A 19383-nucleotide genomic window follows, 5' to 3' on the forward strand; every position below is an offset into this window, starting at 1 on the left:
CCTTCCATCATTCCTTCCTTTTTTCCTTCTTTCCTTCCTTCCTTCCTTCCTTCCTTCTTTCCTTCCATCCTTCCTTCCATCCTTCCTTCCAAAAAAAGGTAGAAAAAGACTGATGTGTGTACTGAGATTTCTGCTGCTCGCCTCAATATAAATGTGTTGACCTTTAGAAGTAGCAAATATCAGCCAGGCATTATCATTCACCTCTAATGTGTTGGGGGTGTGATCTGTTGGTTTGATAAATATCTATTGTAGAACTGATCAATACTGCATTAATTGTGTTATTTTAGGCAAGGCAAGGCAAATTCATTTGTGAAGCACATTTCAACAGCAAGGCAATTACTTATTTAGTTGTTTTAAATAAAACATCAAATGCATCAAGACAGGATATAAAGGCAAGACATGGCAAAATAAAGAAGACATTTAAATAATGTGAAATAAAATTCAGCTAAAATAGTAAGTTAGATTTAATCAAAAGCACTCACAGCTGTTATTTAACCTTCCTGTTGTCCTCGACTCAAGGAATCAAGGGAGGAAGAGAAAAGGAAGGGAGGGAGGAAGGAAGGAAGGAAGGACGGAGGAAAGAAGGAAGGGAGGGAGGGAAAGAAAGAAGGACAGAAGGAAGGAAGAAAGGGGGATGGAGGAAGGACAGACGGAAGGACGGAAGGAAGGATGGAAGGAAGGGAGGGAGGAGGGAGGAAGGAAGGGAGGGAGGAAAGGAAAGAAGGAAGGGAGGAAGGAGGGAAGGAAAGAAGGACAGAAGTAAGGAAGAAAGGGGGATGGAGGAAGGAAAGAAGGAAGGGAGGAAAGAGAGAGTAAGGAAAAAAGAGAGAAAGAGGGAGGAAGGACAGACGGAAGGAAGGACAGACGGAAGGAAGGAAGGAAGGAACGAAGGAAGGAAGGAAGGAAGGAACAGTCAAAACAGACGGGGTCAATTTGACCCGGGAGGACGACCTGAAGGTTAAAAGAAGTGAGAGTTGTAGCAAACCAACTCTTCTGGGAGTTTGTTCAGATATGTGGAGCATATAAACTGAAAGCTGCTTCTCCATGTTTAGTTTTAACTCCGAGGACACAAAGCAGACCTGTCTCAGATCACCTAAGCGGTCTAGATAATGTAGCAGCAGATTACAGATTAGTATTCTAGCCTTTATAAACCAACAGTTTAGTATTTTAAAGTCTATTCTTTGACAGACATGAAGAACTGGACTGATGCGATCCACATTCCTGTCTAACCCTAACCCAGTTCTTTCTGCTTCCAGGAGGATCTACGAGGAACCTGCCAGCATATAGTCCTGGCCCGGCTGGGGAAACACGATGACTGGCAGATCGGAAAGACCAAGATTTTCCTGAAGGTTTCCTAAATATCAAACTTAATAATAACATTACAGGATATAAGGCTGGTGATTTTCTATGTTTCTTATTGTCAGTAAATCAAACCAACAATGAATTGATGTACTTGGAAGAACTTAGTGTGTATCCAAAGTGCTTCACAAACACACGTGCAAAATTAAAACAAATAGTGAGAATAAAATAAGCTTTATTTATACAGCACATTTCATACACAATGGCAACTCAATGGGCTTTACATAAAACAAGCATTTAACAATAAGAATTGGAAACTAAAAACATAAAAACATGCAATTTGAGAAATAAAAATAAAACCCAAACATTAAAACATACAATTAAAACCCCCCACCCCACTAATAGTAATAAAAATATAAAAAAATAAAAACAAAGTGCAGAGAGAGAGAGAGAGAGAAACAGCACAAACTGAAATGGACACATAAGAACAGGAAGGTAGGGGGGATATGGCTTAAAGGCCAAAATTTGAGGATCGAAGTGGTCGAAAAGTGGGGTGAGGATCGAGAGGGTCAGAAATAAAGTAGGGGGCAAAGGTCATTAAGTTCCCTGTATGTTATTCTAATAATGAATTTTACAGGAAGCCAAATGCATGAAAGCAAGAACTAAGTAGACTGACTAAGATGTGTATAGAAGGAATTACTTCAAGATCCGTAGAAAGGACAATATAGGTCTTATTTTTGCACTATTTACTATCTGAAGGAAACAGGCCTGTAATATGTCTCTCTTTCTCTCTGGCGCTCTCCTTCCACCTCCACCTGTCTTCTTTTTTATAGGCAGTGGAGAACCTGAAAGCAATTTAGCCATCTAAGAGAGGATTTGAGGAGCAGTGGGTGAAGACTCTCTCTCTCTCTCTCATGCCTGACTGCTTGCACAGTTGTTTTGGGGATTTTTTCCTCTTTATACTCAACATCCCCAGTTGTTTTCTCTGGCAGGTTTTTGAGTGCTGTGGTTTTGTTATGTTAGTTAAGTTCAGTCATCAGGTTTTTGTATTGGGTTGAATTAGGTTGATTTAGGTTAGTTTAGGGGAGATGAGCTGAGTGCATGGCTAGCTCAGTGACTTCCTCATATTATACTATACATTTTGCATTTTGAGTATTTCCTTAGTTTCAAAATAAAGTTTCATTCTCCTGATTATCCAGAGCTTTGGAGTCCTTTTATATGTGTCTGTCTCTAGCTGAGCTTTTATTTGTCTAGAGGGACCATAACAAACTGGAAAAGCTGACATGTTGAAACACAGTGCAACAGCATCGTTCATCAATTCATAGTTTTAGACAGCAGCAAAGATCTTAAACATATACTGTATATCAGATTTTGGATACACACACAAATACAAAATAATCACCAAAATTGCCAGCCATATCCTTTAAAGTGATGCAATCTACTAGAATATTTCATCTTATCATAATCAGTGCCTCTCTGGAAAAGAAGAAAAGTTGATATTTATCTTGTTGGTGGTTTTATTTGCTTTTCTTCTGTCAGGATCACCACGACATGCAACTGGAGATCGAGAGAGACACGGCCATTACGAACAAAGTCATCCTCATCCAGAAGGCTGTGCGTGGACTTAAAGCGAGGTCAGGAACTTCTACTTGTTTATGTATTTGACAAGTGAACCTCAGCTCTAAAGGAAGAATTCAGGATACATTTCTTTACTTCAGTACTTTATATCCTGGTGTGAAATCTCATATCTGTCTTTCTTTTTTAGGACGAACTATCTCAGACTAAGGAATGCTGTGATTTTTATCCAGAAGGTGTGGAGGGGTTATCGGTCCAGGAAGAATTACCAAATTGTGAGTCAATGTGCAGTTTTCATGGATCAAAAAATGAAATAGTGCGTTTTCTCTTACCTCCCCAACCAGTGTGACGTTTTATCCCACTAAATGCCCCTTTTTTGCCCCTCTTTTAGATGCAGTCTGGCTTCTTGCGCCTCCAGGCCGTCTACAGGTCCAGGAAGCACTACAAAAGCTACCGGTCGACTCGCCGTTGTGTTACTCTCATGCAAGCCCGTAGCCGCGGTTTCATCATCCGGCAGACATTTTGGCGGCGTCTTCGTGCCGTGTTGACCATCCAGGCCTACACCAGGGGCATGATAGCCAGACGCCTCTGCCAGAGGCTCAGGGCAGAGGTAACAAACCATTATGTTTACTACTGCTACTTGAATCTTGTTGTTGATGTAACAGAAGGACGAGAACATTGGTGTTGAGGGTAAATGTGAGGTAAAAAAAAAAAAGGGGGGTTTGGCTAAAAGAAAATGTGAAGCCTTACAGTGTGTCTCAAATCAAACTGTATAGTGGTGCTTAGTGCAATAAACACATGTATTATTTACATTTGTATAATGAAGCCATGTTCACCATAGTTAGAACGTCCTCGGTCGGCATTTCCTGTTTGAAAAGTGGTCCCTGATTTTCCGTTTCATAGCCAAGATGGCGACCATTGAGGGCGAGAAGTGTCCATAGTTCCACCCTCAACTTTTTGACTCCATTTTTTCATACTTCTCAGTATGTGAATGCACTTATGCACTCAGAATATTAAGCCTAAGTACAGAAGTACGAGATTTGAGACACAACATTACTGTATTAGTTCTTAAAATGCCATTAATATAAAGATATTACAGAAAGTTTTTTATTATACTGAAATGCAAAGGTCAGCTGTGAGCGAAGGATCGTTTTATACTTAACACCAACAACTGGTGAGATATCTTAAAATCGTTAGTAAGCTGATCTTAAAGGAACAGTTCAACATTTTCGGGAAATACACAGAGAGTTGGATGAGGAGATCGATACCACTCTCATGTCTGTAAGGTAAATATGAAGCTAAAGACAGCAAAATATTAAGCCTAAGTACAGAAGTTCGAGATTTGAGACACAACATTACTGTATTTGTTCTTATAATGCCATTAATATAAAGATACTACAGAGAGTTTGATGAGAAGATCGATACCACGCTCATGTCTGTAAGGTAAATATGAAGCTACAGACAGCAGCTGGCTCCACTTACCAACACCTCTGAAGCTCAAGATACTTTCCTCCTACCTTCAGCTAACCAGCTGCTAGGCTGTAGCCTTATATTGAGCTTCAAGACATGACACATCTTCTCATCTTTTTCTTTGCTAAGGGAGCCAGTAATCCAAAAAATGTGAACTATTGCTTTAGAAAACAGAAGGTATCACTGGGAATAAAAGGGGATGTGAAGAAGGGATTTTCTTGCTCTTGATCAAACGCTACTTATAACACATCTGTCTAGTGTTGCAGTGGTGATAGAAAATGTGTGAAATCGGATGGTTTCCCCCCTGATTCCTAACTTCATGATATCTTACGTGAGTTATGGGTGCTACTTCTCGTAATTCCTTTTACTTACTCACCAGTATCGGTGAGAGTTAGCGGTATGCTACCGGTGTCTTTCCTTTTCTTTGACTAAAACTAAAACTTACTCTGCAGCGCATCTCCCTTATTCATCAACTATAAATCCAGCTTTAAGGCCTTGGTATACTTCAAACTCACTATGTTTTACATTTCATCGAACCTCGTCTTAAGGCGAAGGTTCACTTAGTTACACACACAAAAACCCACAAAAATAGTTGTGTGAGAAGTTCAAACCCTGCCTTATTTTCACATCTCTGCACACCGGCCGAAAGGGAGTTTTAGATGCTGTTAGATGAGCCAACAAGCACTTCTTTTGAAGTGTACTGAGGCCTTTAAGCACACTTAATTCAATCTGAGGTGCTCATAATAGTTTAATAGTTGTTTTTTTTTATTAAGAACCTTGCATGTTTATAAATGTTTTACCATAAAACCTTATTTTAAACATTGTTTTTTTTAATAGGCTTGTTTTAACCTGGTTGCATACTGTTTGTGAAATATGAAAATGTTTGGAAATGCTCCTTTTATATCTGCCATTGTTGCACATTTCCTGTTCTGAGAGTCAATATTGAATAAATCAGTTGTGTTTTTAAAATGTTTGCTAAATCTCAGTTTGTTATTGAATAGATCAGTTGTAAATAGCTTTCAGAGAACAGAGAGAGCAAAATAATAATCCCTGAGCGAGTCTGCAGCTCCTCCGGTGATGCGACAGTGAAGAAGTCGGGTGGGGCGAGGTGGGTGAGCGCTTTGGGAGCCCAACAGCGGAGCAGCTTGTGGACCTGAACGGACAAGATGTGGCTGCTGTTTACACGTTTTCTATATATTGTCAATGTTGTACATGTACATGCGTCCAAAGATGTTGACCCTGGCATCTGCACAACCTACTTTTGGATGCGTGTCATGTTAGAGTGTAGAAATATAGATGTTTTCTGCTGTAGCTCTACATGTAAAGATCCTGTAAATACTGAATAGAGGTAAAAATACTCTTTAGTATTCTTTACTCTCTGTTGTGTCATCATTTCTTAGATGTATCATAACAAAAAGTCACTTTTAACACCCTTAATATTTCCCTCCAGTTCCTCAGCTCTAGTTTTAATAAGACAATTTATGAAATAGATAATTAATAAATGCAAATGAGGTATCTGATCCATAGCTAACAGCCTACCTGCCTCTGTGAACCCACAGCTGCAGCATCGCCTGGCAGCCGAGCGTCAGCGCCTGGCCGAGGAGGAGCAGCTGCGAAACCAGATGACGGCTCGGCGGGCCAAGGTGGAGGCCGAGAGGAAACACCAGGAGCGGCTCATCCAACTGGCCCAGCAGCAGGAGGAGAGGGACAGGGAGGAAAAAGAGGAGGCGAAGAGAAAGAAGGAGATGCTGGAGCAGATGGAGAGGGAGAAGGAGCAGCCAGTGGACCACTCAGACATGGTGGACCGCATGTTCGGGTTCCTGGGGAACTCTGGGCCGTTACCCAACCAGGACGGACAAGCACCATCTGGCTTTGAAGTATGTATTAGTAGTTAGTTTTAGCCACTTTTGTCTGTCATTCATGGTCACCAGAGGATAAATCCTTCTTACTTTGGTGATTCTCTTTTATCTAGCACCACCATGAGATTCATTATTGTTGTTCAGAGTGAAATGTCGTGATACACAATGGATGGATTGCATTTTTATTTTCCCCTCAGGATGAATTTTGATAACTTTGGTGATCAAATATTTTAAAAATTATGTTGTAGATTGTGGAAGATGTCAAAATGCTTAACCCTAACCCTGTCCCTCAGGACTTGGAGCAGATTCCTCACGTTGAGGAAGCTGAAGAAGAGGAAATGAATGAAGCTCCACCGCTACCCGACGAGGAAGATGAGGATTTATCCGAGTACAAGTTTTCTAAGTTCGCAGCCACCTATTTCCAGGGTGTTTCCACTCACACTTACATCAGACGGCCGCTCAAACAACCTCTGCTTTTTCATGAGGATGAAGGAGATCAACTGGTGAGACTCTTGATTTTTTTTTGACATTATAAAAGGATCATTTTCTCTCTATAATAACAAAAATGTGAGAAATATGTCTTGAAAGTGACATATTTGATCTACCATAAGTGGATTTTTACACTAAATTTAACCAAGTGACACACAATATATGAAGTAGGTGAACAGAGTCTGCTTTGTAATGCTGAATATGGAAATTATTATTGACAGTTATTAAAATACCTTTATGTATAATGAAGCACTTTTATATGATCTTATATATCTGTCCTGCAGGCTGCGTTAGCCGTGTGGATCACCGTGTTGAGGTTCATGGGAGACCTGCCTGAGCCAAAATGCCAGATGGTCATTAACGACGGCAGCGAGAAGATCCCCGTCATGACCAAGATCTACGAGACCCTCGGCAAGAGGACTTACAAGAGGGAGCTGCAGGAGCTGGCGGTGGAAGGAGAGGTGAGAGGAGGAGAGACAAAGGCTTCTTGGGCGTGAATGGTAACATTTAGAAGACAGCGATGTGATCTATAACCAGACATAAAACATCATCACTTCCCTGTGTTTGTATCTACAGAACAGCTCCATAGACACCCAGAAGAGGAACAGCGTCAGACATAAACTGGTGTCTCTCACCCTGAAGAGGAAATCAAAGATCACTGAGGAGGTGAGACTCATACCAAGGTTGTTATAGTGAACTAAAACTAAACTCAAGGTGTGAAGGAAAAAACATTTTGTTAACTCAGATAAAAGTAAAAACTAGACTTTTAGAAAGACAAACTGAAACAATATTGTGCACTAAATAGAATAAAATAACCAGAAAATATCTTTTAGTTTTAGTCTTTGCCCGCTTGGTCACATTTGTTTTCTCACCTTTTTATTCTATGTCATCTTTTTTTATTTTTTTTTTTAATCTGTTTTTAAAGCACAAATGGAGTATTCTATTCTACTCTATTCTATTGTTATAGGGAATTAAACCTGAACTCAAAACTAAAACTAGGATTCAAAAAACTAGACTTTAGAAAGAAAAACAAGATGAAAGACTAACTGAAACAATATTCTGTGCTTATAAAACTAAATAGAATCAGATTAAAATAAACAGAAAATATGTTTAGTTTTAGTCTTTGCCATCTTGGTCACATTTATTTTCTGTGTTGCAGGTCACCAGGCGGCTCACAGAGAGCGACTACGGTCTCCAGGGCAACAGCATGCTGGAGGATCGACCCACCTCCAACCTGGAGAAGCTTCACTTCATCATTGGAAACGGCATCCTCCGTCCCGCCCTCAGGTGACCTATGAGCTTTAATGATCATCATCATCATCACCAAAATACCAGACTCCTTCTTTACTTCCTTCCTCCCTTCCTCTTTTCCTTTCTCCCTCCCTCCTTACCTCCCTCACTCCTACCTTCCTTCCTTACTTCTTTCCTCCATCCTTCCTTCCTTCTATCCTTCCTTCCTTCCCTCCTTCCTACCTCCCTCTTTTCCTTCCTTCTTCCTTCCTTCTTCCTCCCTTCCATCCTTGCTTCCTTCTTCCTCCCTTCCTTCCTTGCTTCCTCTGTCCTTCTTTACTTCCTTCCTCCCTTACTCTTTTCCTTTCTCCCCCTCTCTCCCTCCCTCACTCACTTCCTTCCTTCCTACCTTCTATCCTCCATACTTCCTTCCTTCCTTCCTTCCCTCTTTCCTATCTCCCTCTTTTCCTTCCTTCTTTCTTCCTCCCTTCCTTTGACTCGAGGACAACAGGAGGGTTAATGATCATCATCATCACCAAAATACCAGACTCCTGCGATCCGTCAGCCACGTGCAATAAAAACTCATATGAAAGTCTAAGTCCTTGCTAGCGGCTCTTTTTAGGAAGCTGAATTGATCATAACACCCTGCAGCATGATTGTGTCGCATAAAATAAATCACACACATATGAAAATGTAAACTCACCTCCTCTCCTAATGACCACACCAAAACAACCACCCCAAAAAAACAGGAGCAAAGGAAACGCTATCATAACTCTCATGAATCTGCAGTGAGAAACACCAGGGGTAGGATAAAAATGTTAAAATGAAGAATACCCAAATGAAACAAGAGATTAATGATGATAATAAAACAAAGTGGGTTAAAACCAGAAATGTGAGGTGGGGGGGGGTATTAAAAAGGCAAAACAAAGAAGAAAATAAAATCATAAACCAGACATGAAAGGTGGAAAACAATCAGGACATAAAAATTAGAATAAAAATAAAAAGTCTAAGTAGTAAAAACAGGCTAAAACATAAAATAAATGACAGATGAATACATAAAATAAAAGTTCAATTGCAAGCCAGATTTAAAAGGAAGGATTTAAGTGTGGTTTTATACAATGGAGGTGGTTAGTTAGTCACATTTGACTGGATAAAGTTTAACATTTTTTGACACATATTAAGCATGTGAAGGGTTAGGGTTAGATCTTTAAGAGATGAGTTTGAGCTAATAATAGTTTTGTAATGTAGAATTATCCTCTTGGGACCATGAATATATGTATATGGATTTTCAAGGCATAATTAATCAAACTAACTCTATCCCCCTCTCTCTCTCTTTCTTTCTCTCTCTCTCTCTCTCTCTCTCTCTCTCTCTCTCTCTCTCTCTCTCTCTCTCTCTCTCTCTCTCTCTCTCTGTCTGTCTCTTTCTCGGCTCTCTCTATGTCTCTCTCTCTCTCTCTCTCTCTCTCTCTCTCTCTCTCTCTCTCTCTCTCTCTCTCTCTCTCTCTCTTCTCTCTCTCTTCTCTCTCTCGTCTCTCTCTCCTCTCTCTCTCTCTGTCTCTCTCTCTCCCCCTCTCTCTTCTCTCTCTCTCTCTGTCTCTTCCTCCTCTCTCTCTTCTCTCTCTGTCTCTCTTCTCTCTCCTTCTCTCTCTCTCTCTCTCTCTCTGTCTTCTTCCTTTCTCTCTCTCTCTCTCTCCTCTCTCTCTCTTCTCTTTCTCTCTCTCTCTCTCTCTCTCTCTTCTCTCTCTCTCTCTCTCTCTCTCTCCTCTCTTCTCTTTCTCTCTCTCTCTCTCTCTCTCTCTCTCTCTCTCTCTCTCTCTCTCTCTCTCTCTCTCTCTCTCTCTCTCTATTCTAGGGATGAGATCTACTGTCAGATCTGCAAACAGCTGACTCAGAATCCATCAAAGAGCAGCCACGCTCGCGGGTGGATCCTGCTGTCCCTCTGCGTCGGCTGCTTCGCCCCCTCTGAGAAATTCGTCAAAGTAAGAAACATTTGAAATCATCAGTTGAAAAAGCATTCAGGAAACATCATCAAAAAAAATCTGCAATCTCACTGTGACTAAAAATAAATAATGTATTACGAAGATGAGATTTTGTTTTAGTTTTATTTGCTGTCTATAAACATTTAATTAACTATAATTCCTTTACATTGATCCCATAATTAGAAACATTTTTTTCCAGCAAAAAGATATTTAAAAAAAAGAAAATATACGCAGAAAGAACAGCTGTGTAATATTGAGAAATGAATCCATACTGAACAGAGCTGAGGAAAAAAAAATCCTGTGTTTACTAGAGTGATGAAAATCCAATCAAGGGAATTAAGGACAGATGGATTACTATTATAAAAGTAATTAAAGGAAATAAAATCACGGTTAGATACAACTGTTGGTGATGTACCTTACATATTGAATCTACTTGACTGTAATCTAAAATGTTAGCTTAGCTCAGAATAGAAGATATTTCATCCTTTACTTCATTTAAAAGGACCTTTTTACTCACTTTTACCTCTTTCCATCTCCTCTGCTTCTCTGTCATCAGTATTTACGGACGTTTTTAGTTAACGGCCCGCCCGGTTACGCTCCATACTGCGAGGAAAGGTTGAGGCGGACGTTTGCCAACCGCACGAGGACCCAGCCGCCATCCTGGTTGGAATTACAGGTACCGAACACACCTGTCGCTCTCTGCCAGTTATCTACTGACTTCCCTCCAACTCACTCACATCTCTTCTCACATTTACATCCTGCAACTATAGCCTACCATTCAATAACTACTTACACTTAGATATCTCATATGTACTCACTAATTAATGCTTTCAAATGTAATGAATTGCAAACTGCCCTCAAACTAGATTCATTACTCTCTGAGATGTTAAAGTTTTATTATCTGATGTTTTTATGCCTCTTCTTTGTTGGTTGCTTATTTTTTAATGCTGATAATCTGATTAAAAGTGTCTAACCCCCCTGTTGTCCTCAAGTCAAGGAAGGAAAGGAGGAAGGAAGGAAGGGAGGAAAGGAGGGAGGGAGGAATGAGGGAAGAAAGGAGGGAGGGAAAGAAGGAAATGAGGGAGGAAAAAAGGGAGGAGGGAGGGAGAAAGGAAAAGAGGAAAGAAGAAGGAAGGTAGGAGGGAGGGAGAAAGGAAAAGAGGAAGGAAGGTAATGGGGAGGAAAGAAAGAGAGAAGAAGGGCGGAAGGAAGGAAGGAAGGAAGGAAGGAAGGAAGGAAGGAACAGCCAAAACAGATGGGGTCAATTTGACCCAAAAATTATTGCTAAGAAACGTACATTTATAGGTCATTGAATCTGTTTTTTTTTTTTATACTCCCCAGGCCACTAAATCTAAGAAGCCCATCATGCTTCCTGTAACATTCATGGACGGCACCACTAAGACCCTCCTGGCAGACTCGGCCACCACCGCCAGCGAGCTGTGCAACGCTCTGGCCGACAAGATCGGCCTCAAAGATCGCTTCGGCTTCTCGCTCTACATCGCTCTGTTTGACAAGGTATAACTGGGATTAGACCAGTATATATGATTAGTGTGTAATATATAGAGCTGCAGCCATGATTCACTAATCAACAGGAAAGAAATCAGCAACATTTTTCATATTTGATTAATCTTTAAGTCAATTTTCAAGGGGAAAAAACACATTAAGTTTCTCTGATGGGAGAATTAGCTGCTTTTCCTCGTGTTACATCTTATTAAATAAGATAATAACAGATTATCAGGGAAGCCAGTTCACTAAATATGTTTAAAAGAAAGCTAAAAAAAACTTAACCTCTTCACTTTTGCCTTTAACTAACTTTTTTGACAGCTGTCTTCACACTGAGGCACTACTGACCATTTCTATTAAAATGTTGTATTTTACTTGATTTTATATATTCAATTTATTTTATTTATTTTAATTTTCCATCTTATTTTCCATTTTCCTTTTCTTTTTTTCCTCTTTCTTTTCTTCTTTTTTTTTTACATTTTTTATGCTCCTTTTAATGTGAAGCACTTGGTGTATATCATTTATTTTGTTGTAAAGCATTTTGAGCTACACACTATTATTATTGGTGCATATTTTGGGGTTTTAGATTGTTGCTCGGTCAGAATAAGGTATATTGCAGCTCCTGAAATGTTCTCACTGGTATTCAAAGGCATTTTTCACAGTTTTCTGGTGGTTTGCAGACCAAATGATTTACAGACTAATCAGGAAAATAATTAGCAGATTAATCGATAATGGATTTAATCATTCATTTCAATAATATGACCACATTAACAAAAATCATACAGTCTTGTTAGGATATAATGGAGGTTTTATATTCAAATCAGCACTGAACATTTCTGACATTATAACCTTTGTCCAGGTGTCATCTCTGGGCAGCGGCAGTGACCACGTCATGGACGCTGTGTCTCAGTGTGAGCAGTATGCTAAGGAGCAGGGCGCCCAGGAGAGGAACGCTCCCTGGAGGCTTTTCTTCAGGAAGGAGATCTTCAACCCGTGGCACAACCCGGCCGAGGACTACGTCGCCACAAACCTCATTTACCAGCAGATCGTACGAGGGGTGAAGTTTGGAGAGTACCGCTGTGAGAGGGTGAGCAGCGCAGATATCAGTACCATTTGCTCATTAAATGAAACTGAAATTATGACCCGCCTACAGATGAACAACATGTATTCAGGCTATCCAAGTTTGACAATTCATTAACAACACTATGAGTCTAAAATGATGCTGAAGTTTAAATTTTGACCTGATGATGGCGCTAGATGAAAAGATAAGGGACCAAGTTTCATAGTAACAGTTATTGAGACACCAAAGTTAATAAGCTACATGATTGTCTGTCTTAGGCCAGTCATTTCACAACATCTGATTTTTTTTTTGTTATTAGGAAAAAGAAAATTATTTACAGCATGACCTGAAAATGTTTTTGTTGGGCTGATTATTATAAACAAGCCAAAAAGGTGCTTGATAAATCTCAGAAGGCACTTAAAATCAAAAGTGTGCAGCAATCCTTCTATGAAGCTGGACTTTGGTCTAAACTGTGAGACGTACTGAAGCAAATTAAACCTTTAGTAGTCATAAAACAACTACCGGTATTTTAAACCTGTATTTCATAATGTTGAGCTTCAAATTTGAGTTAGACTTTTTGGATTTGACACAAATCTGGAGCAAAAAAACACATTCTGGTATTGGTTTTGGTTTCTTGTGATCATCTCTTCGCTCTGCCTCGTTCCTAAAGGAGGAGGATCTAGCAGAACTGGCCTCTCAGCAGTACTACGTGGACTACGGCGTAGAGGTTCTCCAGGACCGCCTGCTGAGCCTCATCCCCTCCTACATCCCCGACAGAGAAATCACCCCGACAAAGACCCCAGAGAAATGGGTTCAGCTTATCATCAACGCCCACAAAAAGGTGACGACAACCAAGACTTTGTGTGTTTTATTTTTATGGGTTGTGTGAAGATGACTAACCAGGACTAAATGTTCAGGGACTACACTTGAAGAGGAGGATCAACACGCAGAAGGTGAAGGAGGACGTGGTGGATTTTGCTCGTTTAAAGTGGCCTTTACTCTTCTCACGCTTCTACGAGGCCTTCAAATTCTCAGGTTGGTGACGCCAAAGCGCTAACAGGCAAACATACTCTAGTTCTTATTGTTAACATTTGTGTCGTCCTCCCGGGTCAAATTGACCCCGTCTCTTTTGACTGTTCCTTCTTCCCTTCCTTCTTACCCTCCTCCCATCTTTCTTTGCTCCCTCCTCCTTCCATCCTTCCATCCTTCCATCCTCCCTTCCTCCCTCCCTCCTTACTCCTTACTCCTTTCTTTCCTTCCTGCCATCCTTCCTTCCTCCTTTCCTTCCTCCCTTCCTTCTCTCCTAAATTCCTCCCCCTTTTCGTCCTTACTCCTTTCCTTCCTTCCTCCTGTCCTTCCTTGACCTGAGGACAACAGGAGGGTTAACTATGTTTTATTGTGTGTGTGTGTTTGTGTTTTTTCATGGATATATTAATGTTTGTTGACAGGACCCAGCCTGCCCAAGAACGACGTGATCGTGGCAGTGAACTGGACCGGGGTTTACTTCGTGGATGAGCAGGAGCAGGTTCTTCTGGAGCTTTCTTTCCCCGAGATCACCGCTGTGTCCAGCAGCAGGTATAAAGCATCATCATCATCAGCATCATCATCGTCACCATCTTCAATATATAAAGCAACACTAATAACAAACACTCTATATCAAAATTATACAACAAAGTTGAAATAATTACCCCATAATGAGTAGGAGCTTCTATTTTTGTGAACTACTGCATGACATCCATGTTCTGGTCATTTAAATTTAAACATTAGTGAAAGCAGTCTGTTAAAGTGAATTTGATTTTCCAGAGGGGGTAAACTCCAAGGTCAGAGTTTCACCCTGGCCACCATGAAAGGAGACGAGTACACGTTCACCTCCAACAACGCAGAGGACATCCGAGACCTGGTGGTCACCTTCCTCGAGGGTCTGAGGAAGAAGTCCAAGTATGTGGTCGGACTGCTGGACTGTCCCAACCCCGGTAAGACTCAGCAAGGGTTTGAAAACTAAAAAAAAAAGAAGCATGTTTTGTGGGGAGTTCTTTGTATAACCCTCCTGTTATTCTCAGGTCAAGGAAGGAAGGAAGGAAAGGAGTAGGGAGGGAGGGAGGAAAGGAGGAAGGAAGGAAGGGAGGAAGAAAAGGAGGAAGGAAGGAAGGGAAGAAGGAAGGCAGGAAGGAGGAAGGAAAGAAGGGAAGGGAGGAAGGAAGGAAATGAGGGAGATAGAAAAGGAGGAAGGAAGGAAGGATAGGAAGGAAGGAAGGGAGGAAGGAAGAAAGGAAAGGAAAGGAGTAAGGAAGGAAGAAGGACAGAAAGGAGAGAGGGAGGAAGGAAATGAGAGAGGAAGAAAAGGAGGAAGGAAGGAAGGAAGGAAAGGAGTAAGGAAGGAAGGAGGATGGAAAGGAGGGAGGGAGGGAGGAAGAAAAGGAGGAAGGAAGGAAAAGAAGGGAGGAAGGAAAGGAAGGGAGGAAGGAAAGGAGTAAGGAAGGAGGAAGGGAGGGAGGGAGGGAGGGAGGGAGGAAAGGAGAGAGGAAGGAAGGAAGGATGGAAGAAGGGGAAAAACAAAGGAAAAATTAAAGAAAGCGGAAGGAAGGAAAGAAGGAACACTTACAGTCAAAAGAGATGGGGTCAATTTGACCCGGGAGGACGACAGGAGGGATAATAAACTTTCTTGTGCATGTTTTTGTTTTTTATCTCCCAGCTGGAGTAGATTCATCATTCCTGAGTTTCACTAAGGGGGATCTGATCATCTTGGACGAACATGACGGAGAGCACGTGATGAACTCCGGCTGGGCTCACGGCATCAATGACAGGACCAAACACAGAGGGGACTTCCCCGCCGACTGTGTCTACATCCTGCCGACCATCACCAGACCGCAGTACGACATAGTGGTGAGAATAACCAACCTCTCATATCTGTAGATTTAGATTTGGTCTTCTTCTGAGGAGGAGGAATTTTCATTTTCAGCTGTTCCATCTTCTTTTCACTCTTTCTGCGTCTCAGGCTCTCGTCACTATGACTCCTGATCAGAGGCGAGAGTCCATCAGCGTATCCCTGAGCAACGTCTCTGACAACGAGGACAAAATCAAAGCCTACACGCTGGAGGAGTTCTCCTACGACTACTTCAGGTGTGTTTCAGGCATCTTACTCCATGTTTTCAAGCCATATTAAGCTGTATTATCCAAACATGTTAAGTTCCTTCTCCTTGTTTCCAGACCTCCTCCTAAGAGCACTTTGAGCAGGGTGATGATCTCTAAAGCTCGGGGGAAGGAGCGTCTGTGGGGCTGCATCAGGGAGCCTCTCAAACAGCCTCTGCTGAAGAAGGTCCTGGCCCACGAGGAGCTCTCGCAGGAAGCCTGTCTGGCCTTCCTAGATATCCTTTTAATGAGAGATGTAAGATGAGCAGGTTATGTTGTGTGTTTGGAGCTTTCTTGTCTTTAAAACCTTTTCTACAAACTTACCAGAACCTAACAGGTACAATTCAGTCCTCCAAATGAGTCAAATCAATTAGATATCTGTCAATGTTACAGTCTTTGTGTTACTATACTTCCACCACAGCACAACAGGGAAACACAAAGAGGGAATTTGATGCTAAAAAGACAGTAAATGTGTCAGATATCCACTTGATATATGACTAACTCAGACTGCTGAACCTCATATAAGCTTCACATCTACTTTTAAATGACTGTGTGGACTCACTGTGGATTTTGGCCTTCATCATTTACATTAAAATACATTTAAAGGGGATTTTTTAATATCCAGTATGAGCAGAAAAACCTTGTTCAGTGTTCATATGGACAAGACAGACTTATCCTTTAAGAGCATTTTAACTACGGCTTTACATGCTGCTGAAAATGATGCTGAATACATTGACTTTTGCACATTGAGACATATTATATATTAAAAATCAATCAAACCTTTGTTCATTTACAGTGATGTTGAGTTACAAACACATTAAAAATCAAGACAAAAAAAAAGTACAGGTTAGTAGTCAGGGTTTTAAATACATCACAGAGTATACAAACCTAATCTATTATATAACAAGACATTGATTTACATACATATACATATTTATTACCCAAAAAGTCATGTCACACGAGGGTCACACATCTCCACAACACAGGAAATTGGGGTCTTAATCCTTAAATAATCCACTGGCCACTTAACCACGTCCTGCCCTTTCCAAGACCCCAAACCTTTATCGTATCTGGGCACAGGTCAGGAGCCTTTTGACCATCAGACCCCCTTATTCTTACATGCACCAAAGTGAGGACGTAGCTGTAGACTTCATTACTGTAGCATATGGTGCTTCTTTACTTTTATATTTATTTTGCTAAGCAGGTCCAAAATGTCTTATCCAATTTCTGTTTTAGAAGGTGGTTTGGCCCTCATTTAAAACATCATTATACAAATCAATCAGTCACTCACACTGTACTATAGGGGTGTCAAACATGCGGCCTGTGGGCCAGAACCGGCCCGCCAAGGGGTGCAATCCGGCCCACTTTCCATCCTGTGTTCTTTTCCTTCCTTCCATCTGTCCTTCCTACTTCCTTTTATGCTTTCTTTGTTCCTTCCTTCCTTTCTTCCTTCCATCCATCCTTCCTCCCTTCCTTCCTTCCTTCTGTCCTTCCTGCCATCTGTCCTTCTTCCCTTTCTTCCTTCTGTCCTTCCTCCCATCTGTCCTTCCTACTTCCTTTTATCCTTTCTTTGTTCCTTCCTTCCTTTCTTCCTTCCATCTGTCCTTCCTCCCTTCCTTCCTTCTGTCCTTCCTCCCATCTGTCCTTCCTACCTTTCTTCCCTCCTTCCTTTTGCCTCTCTTTCCTTCCTTCCCTTCTTATTTCCTTCCTTTCTTCCTTCTTTCACTCCATCTTTTATAATGATTCAGCCCACATTAGATCAAATTGGTCTGTATCTGTATGTGGCCCTTGAATGAAAATGAGTTTGACACCTTTGCTGTACTGTATCTCATGACCCGTTGATGTCCTTAACTGTGTCCGTACCTATAATGAAGTATATGGGCGACTACCCGTCCAAACGAGTGCGCTCCGTCAACGAGCTCACCGATCAGATCTTTGAAGGAGCGCTGAAGGCCGAGCCGCTCAAAGACGAGATCTTCTGTCAGATTCTCAAACAGCTCACCGATAATCAGATCAAGTAAGTCTGAAACACACACACACACACACACACACACACACACACACACACACACACACACACACACACACACACACATACAGAAATCCTAAAGGTGTAAAGTATGTAACTGAGCATCATGCTGCCTTCAAGGAGCTTTCACAAAGTCAGAATTATGAGTTCAGTATTTACGAACACGTTTTTATGATTCTAACGTTTCTGAGATGTAAGAACGTTTTGGTTTCTCTTGACATTTATCAAAGAAAGGCTAATGCATGAATACATTAGATACACTATATGGCCAAAAGTAAATGGACACCAGGACATAACATATCTGCGAGATCAAACTGTTGCTTTTGTAATTAAAGTTGCTGGAAGCTTTTAATACAGTGTGTGGATCCTTTTGCCTTCAGTGGATTTATGATTCAACACATGAAAGTTTTTAGATGTCATACCCTATTTTTTTACCACGAGAACATATTTTTTGACCATTTACTCAGTTGGATCATTGCTCATCATTAGATCATTACTTCCTCTGTGTGTGTGTGTGTGTGTGTAGATACAGTGAGGAGAAGGGCTGGGAGCTGCTGTGGCTCTGCACTGGTTTGTTTCCTCCCAGTAACATCCTGCTGCCTCACGTCCAGAAGTTCCTTCAGGCTAAGAAACATTATCCGCTGGCTCCAGACTGCATGCAGCGACTACAGAAAGCCTTACGGTAACACACACACACACACACACACACACACACACACACACACACACACACACACACACACACGTCTCTTTCTTCTAGTCTAAATGAACACTCCTCCTGCTCTGTTTTACTCTACATTCATCTCTCTCTCCTCTTTTATATTTGGTGTAGAAATGGGTCCAGAAAGTACCCTCCTCACCTGGTGGAGGTCGAGGCCATCCAGCACAAAACCACTCAGATCTTCCACAAAGTTTATTTCCCCGATGACTCGGACGAGGTGAGTAACAACAAAAAAATGCAAAACATATATTATAACATATAACATACAATAACTGCAAGAATGAGCTTTTATTTTGAAAAATCAACACCCTGATTCAGTCGAGACGTTTTTTACTCTATCCAAAAGGTTCTGAATGATTTTATGAGTCTTAAAAGTCAGAAAGTAGTTGGAAATGAATCAACATAAGTACTCAGTTTACTTTAAATTATCATAATGGGAGATTCTACCCAAGAGCTTTGACGTTTTTATGATCATATACTGCACACAGCCCTCTATAAACCTGCTACACTGAAAATATTTGCTCATTTTTCAGATTCTGTCTCATTTGTTGTGTCTTGTTGCGTTCACAGGTGTTTGAAGTGGAGTCGAGCACCAAAGCCAAAGACTTCTGCCACAACATCTCCGGACGCCTGATGCTTAAATCCGCTGAGGGTTTCAGTCTTTTCGTCAAGATCACAGACAAGGTGAAGACGATATCTATGTTAGCACTGCAGCATCAATATACTGTAAATGATGTGTTTTATTCTAAAACTAGATTTTTGGCAATACACTTTTACTGCTTTCATGCCAAGAGTTTGATGAAAAGATTAATACTGCTCTCATGTCTGTCTATTTAATGGGTCACCACACTCAGCAGCAGATTAGCTTAGCTTAGCATAAAGAATAGAAACAGGTGGAAACAGCTAGCCTGACTATTTTTTAGATCAGCCTACTGAAGCTTTGTGTCGTCATCCCGGGTCAAATTGACCCCGTCTGTTTTGACTGTTCCTTCTGTCCTTCCTTCCTTCCTTCTTTCCTTCCTTCCTTCCTTCCTTCCTTC

The 19383-nt window shown here is 41.1% G+C and overlaps 1 protein-coding gene across 1 annotated transcript in view; it reads left to right on the forward strand.

Annotated features, from left to right (window-relative positions):
- The window catches only part of LOC128371567 (unconventional myosin-VIIa-like), a 42862-nt gene that overhangs the window by 20603 nt on the left and 2876 nt on the right, over nucleotides 1-19383 (forward strand). Inside the window, exons 19-42 of the mRNA XM_053331919.1 lie at nucleotides 1257-1349; nucleotides 2839-2933; nucleotides 3065-3149; nucleotides 3266-3484; nucleotides 5904-6221; nucleotides 6497-6706; nucleotides 6977-7153; nucleotides 7269-7358; nucleotides 7852-7979; nucleotides 9775-9901; nucleotides 10458-10577; nucleotides 11243-11416; nucleotides 12264-12491; nucleotides 13135-13305; nucleotides 13382-13499; nucleotides 13913-14039; nucleotides 14268-14437; nucleotides 15157-15347; nucleotides 15460-15584; nucleotides 15672-15829; nucleotides 17457-17610; nucleotides 18149-18304; nucleotides 18455-18560; nucleotides 18914-19027. Coding sequence (XP_053187894.1) covers nucleotides 1257-1349; nucleotides 2839-2933; nucleotides 3065-3149; nucleotides 3266-3484; nucleotides 5904-6221; nucleotides 6497-6706; nucleotides 6977-7153; nucleotides 7269-7358; nucleotides 7852-7979; nucleotides 9775-9901; nucleotides 10458-10577; nucleotides 11243-11416; nucleotides 12264-12491; nucleotides 13135-13305; nucleotides 13382-13499; nucleotides 13913-14039; nucleotides 14268-14437; nucleotides 15157-15347; nucleotides 15460-15584; nucleotides 15672-15829; nucleotides 17457-17610; nucleotides 18149-18304; nucleotides 18455-18560; nucleotides 18914-19027 — 3654 coding nt within the window. The remainder of the gene's footprint in view (nucleotides 1-1256; nucleotides 1350-2838; nucleotides 2934-3064; nucleotides 3150-3265; nucleotides 3485-5903; nucleotides 6222-6496; nucleotides 6707-6976; nucleotides 7154-7268; nucleotides 7359-7851; nucleotides 7980-9774; nucleotides 9902-10457; nucleotides 10578-11242; nucleotides 11417-12263; nucleotides 12492-13134; nucleotides 13306-13381; nucleotides 13500-13912; nucleotides 14040-14267; nucleotides 14438-15156; nucleotides 15348-15459; nucleotides 15585-15671; nucleotides 15830-17456; nucleotides 17611-18148; nucleotides 18305-18454; nucleotides 18561-18913; nucleotides 19028-19383) is intronic.

This window comes from Scomber japonicus, chromosome 13 (genome assembly GCF_027409825.1).
Source record: "Scomber japonicus isolate fScoJap1 chromosome 13, fScoJap1.pri, whole genome shotgun sequence".
Taxonomy (NCBI): domain Eukaryota; kingdom Metazoa; phylum Chordata; class Actinopteri; order Scombriformes; family Scombridae; genus Scomber; species Scomber japonicus.